We start from the raw sequence: 4,012 nt of genomic DNA on the forward strand, positions 1-4,012 counted from the left end.
ATCAATAATGGGGCTTCAGTTGCCAAAATAAAGGGCACGTTTTACAGGACAGTAAGGTTCTGTTGAACTGATGCCATATATCTGCCCATGTATGACTTTCTCTATGTAAAAATCAATTAGGCTTAAAAGTAGAAGAAAAAGAAAAAGGGGAGAAGAAGAAGGAAAGAAATTAGGCCAGTTATCTCAGATTGCACAAGAGAGAGAACAGTCCTTATACTGATGAGCAACTCCATGGTTCTCAAAGTGTGTTGCCTGGAACAGAGAAATCAGCATCATCTGAGAATTTGTTACAGATACAAATTCTTGGCCTTATCATTGATCAACAGAATGAGAAAGTCTGGAGCTTGGGCACTGTAATTTGTCTTTTAACCAGCTCTCCAGGTGATGGTCTCAAGGGAAAGAATCGAAGAAATGGGTTCTTCTAAAACTCCCAGAGAAACTGTTTCTTTTGAAGAGACTCTTATTGTTCTAGATCTTGGCCTGAGATCCTACATGCTACAAATCTATAAAATTGTTTTGTCCTTGGTCCTTCAGACCCTGAGGAATAACTCTTAATGAATGTGTGTTTTTGAGAGATTTTAAAACTTTTTAACAAGTCCCATTGCTCCCTTGCCCCCAGTGGTAATCAACCCAACCCTGCCTCTTGAATCGAGTCCAGTAGTTTCTCCTCAAGGATATTCCCTCTTCCCCTAGAGTCACACCCTTTGTTGTATACATGATGTTTGGGCAGTGGCTAGGAAACTACATTTGCAGAAAAGGGATCTTCAAGAAGATGCAAGACATGAGGGCTCTCTCCCATTCTGGGCTGAAGGAAGGTGCGAGACCAGGGGTTTCTCACCTGTAGACAGAGCAACTGTTAAGAAGAATCCAGACACACTTGCTGGAGGGTGCAGAGAAAAAGCAAGACATTTAGACTTGATGATAGTAAGGCTAAAGTGTGAGGAAAACTTCAGAAAATAATGCAGGGGAAATGGGGTGTTGAAAACAGATTTTCCAATGAGGGATGATATTGAGAGCAAAGGATAGGAAAATACACCACAGAGTTCTCCACATGGTCACATTGAACAGGCATAATTACCTACTAATTCATTATGACAGCAACTTTTTTTGAGCAACTGGTGAATCAGAGTTGCTATTACAGGTGCTGGGGCTACTAAGTTACTGAACTTACAATCTTGTTAAGAGGGACAATGGAAAAAAATATGATGAGACGAAAATGACCTCTGATGGACAATACATTGCAGGAAGCAGGTGGGGATGGGGAGTGAGACAAGGCAGGGGAGTGAGAAGGCCATTTAACTCTCACCTGTCACCCTTATCTCTCATCTTCTGTGTCCTTCTTCACCTTTGTTCCCAGCCTCTTCCCTCCCCCTCCACTTTCCCCTTCCCCTTCCTTCCTCTTAATATCCCCTCTTTGTTCTTTTGACAACACCCTGGTGGCTCAGACAGAAAAGAATCTGCCAGCAATGCAGGATATGTGGGTTTGAAACATCCCCTGGAAAAAGAAATGACAACCCACTCTAGTATTCTTTATTCCTTTGTCTATACTATTTCTCTTATTTCAACATCTTCCTTCTTCATCTATCTTTGTATTCAGTAACAGAAATTCTTGGGCCTTTTAAAGGAGCCCTTCCATTCCCCTTCTTACAAAGTCCATCACCTATTTCTTAATCCAGAAAATCTCTCTCCACCTTCTCATGTCTCAGCACAAACACCATGTATATCCTGTTAACTCATCCAGTAAGGGACCACCTACACCAGTGATGGGGGGACATTCCCTGTAATTGTTTACCCACCCAGCAGTCAATGCCACATGCTTTTTGAGTATTGACTATGAGCAAGCTTGAGCACTGCAGGGCACAGATTAATTGTAAATCAAGGCACATGTCTGTAGTGGCACATTATGGTTGAATCAGGAGGAAAAACCTAGAAATACAAAAAGTTCACTAACTTTTAGATGTAATAGCTATTGCATGAGAAATGACTGGTATAATAATGTATTAGAGACTGTAAGAAGGCAGGAGGTTTTCAGTGGGAGGCTACACAGAGGTGAGTGATTGCTATTTATTATTCCAGATGCTATTCTAGGAACCTTATGTGTTATCTTATATAATCCCCTAGACAATGTATAGAAATAACACTTTTAATTCCACCTTAGAAGTGGAAACTGAGACAAAGAGCTTGAATAACTTATTGTGGATCACATCTCAAGGCTAAAAAAACTCTGTAGTTGGACTACAAGTCTGCTGGACTCCAAGTGTCTTCCTATCACTATATTACACTGAATTTTTTAAAGCAGGTTGTATATGTCATGAATGGCTTTAAGATATCTCAAGAATATATATTCCAGTACAAACTAGTACACATTCTAGAGCCAAGGCCATTTAGTCAGCACTTGGAATTATGATGTGCATATAAATGTCCATCATCTAAACCTGGACACTCAATTTGAGGCCCAGGCACTAATACGTCACTTCTGTGGTGTGTTTTCTGTAGGTGTATGGAGTAGACACCATGTTATCAGGGAACCACACGTGGGTGCCAGAATTTGTCTTCCTGGGACTCTCACAGACTCAGGAGCTCCAGCTCGTCTTGTTTCTGGTGTTCTTATTTGTTTATATCACCACTGTCGTGGGAAACCTCCTCATCATGGTCACAGTGACCTCTGATTCCAGGCTCCACACACCCATGTATTTTCTGCTCAGAAACCTGGCTGTCACAGACCTCTGCTATTCCACAGTCACTGCCCCGAAGATGCTGGCGGACTTCCTCTCTGAGAAGAAGATCATCTCCTACCAGGGCTGCATGGCCCAGATCTTCTTCTTCCACTTTCTGGGAGGTGCCATGGTCTTCTTCCTCTCAGTGATGGCCTATGACCGCCTTGTTGCCATCTCCCGGCCCCTCCACTATGTCACCATCATGAACACTCAGGTCTGTGCTGGGCTAGTGGTGGCCAGCTGGGTGGGAGGCTTCATTCATTCCATTTCCCAACTGGCTCTGATGCTCCCTCTGCCTTTCTGCGGCCCCAACATCTTAGATAATTTCTATTGTGATGTTCCACAAGTGCTGAGACTTGCCTGCACGGACACCTCCCTGCAGGAGTTCCTTATCATTTCCAACAGTGGGGTGCTGGTCCTTATCTGGTTCCTCCTCCTCCTGGTCTCCTACTCAGTCATCCTGGTGATGCTGAGGTCCCATTCAGGGAAGGCGAGGAGGAAGGCAGCTTCCACCTGTACCAACCACATCATTGTGGTGTCTATGGTCTTCATTCCCAGCATTTACCTCTATGCCCGGCCCTTTACCTCCTTCTCCATGGACAAGGCTGTGTCCATTAGCCAAACTGTCATGACCCCCATGCTCAACCCCATGATCTATGCCCTAAGGAACCAGGAGATGCAGGCAGCAGTGAAGAGATTAGGGAGGCATCCTCTGGCTTGTAAAAGTGAGTGACAGCGAGTTCCTCACTTCTCTTTGACTTTGTTTTCTTTGTAGAGTGGGCATAGAGAGCTACTGTATCTCCCCTGTTCACAACTTGTGGATGTGTTGTACGGATTATCATAGAAGTGAATACATAGTGAACCTAAGCAACTTACTCAGATTTTTTGGCAAAATTGATAATATCCTTATTTTTTATTTTGATGTTGATTTGAATACTCCTATGACAGATGTGTTGTCATAGAAGCATTTGAAAGTCACAGGTTCTTTTCTGGCTTCTTTGTGGACAGTTTCTTCTTAGGATGGCAGCATTCCCCTAGAAGAGCAGTTCTGTTTTCTGTACCTGACCCTTTTTTCCAGTACCCCTTTTGCTGTGAGTCTGGATGGCTGGAAACTACACAGGATCCAGAGTCTTTAGCCTGAAATTGGAGACCGTGTCCATTACTTACCAAACGGATGACCTTGAATGAGACACCTGGCCTCTCTTGAACCCTTAATTTCTTCTTCAACAAATTTGCTGAAACTAATATGTGACCCCAAACCTTCCAGTAACAGAATCAAAAATTGTTACAAAACA

The 4,012-nt window shown here is 43.2% G+C and overlaps 1 protein-coding gene across 1 annotated transcript; it reads left to right on the forward strand.

Annotated features, from left to right (window-relative positions):
- Positions 1–2,514: 2,514 nt before the first annotated feature.
- On the forward strand, positions 2,515–3,450 carry LOC122693376 (olfactory receptor 4D2-like). Its single transcript, XM_043900875.1, has one exon. It carries the CDS (start codon positions 2,515–2,517, stop codon positions 3,448–3,450), a length of 936 nt encoding a protein of 311 aa, XP_043756810.1.
- The last annotated feature ends 562 nt before the right edge of the window (positions 3,451–4,012 follow it).

Source organism: Cervus elaphus, chromosome 5 (assembly GCF_910594005.1).
Source record: "Cervus elaphus chromosome 5, mCerEla1.1, whole genome shotgun sequence".
NCBI classification, from domain to species: Eukaryota; Metazoa; Chordata; class Mammalia; order Artiodactyla; family Cervidae; genus Cervus; species Cervus elaphus.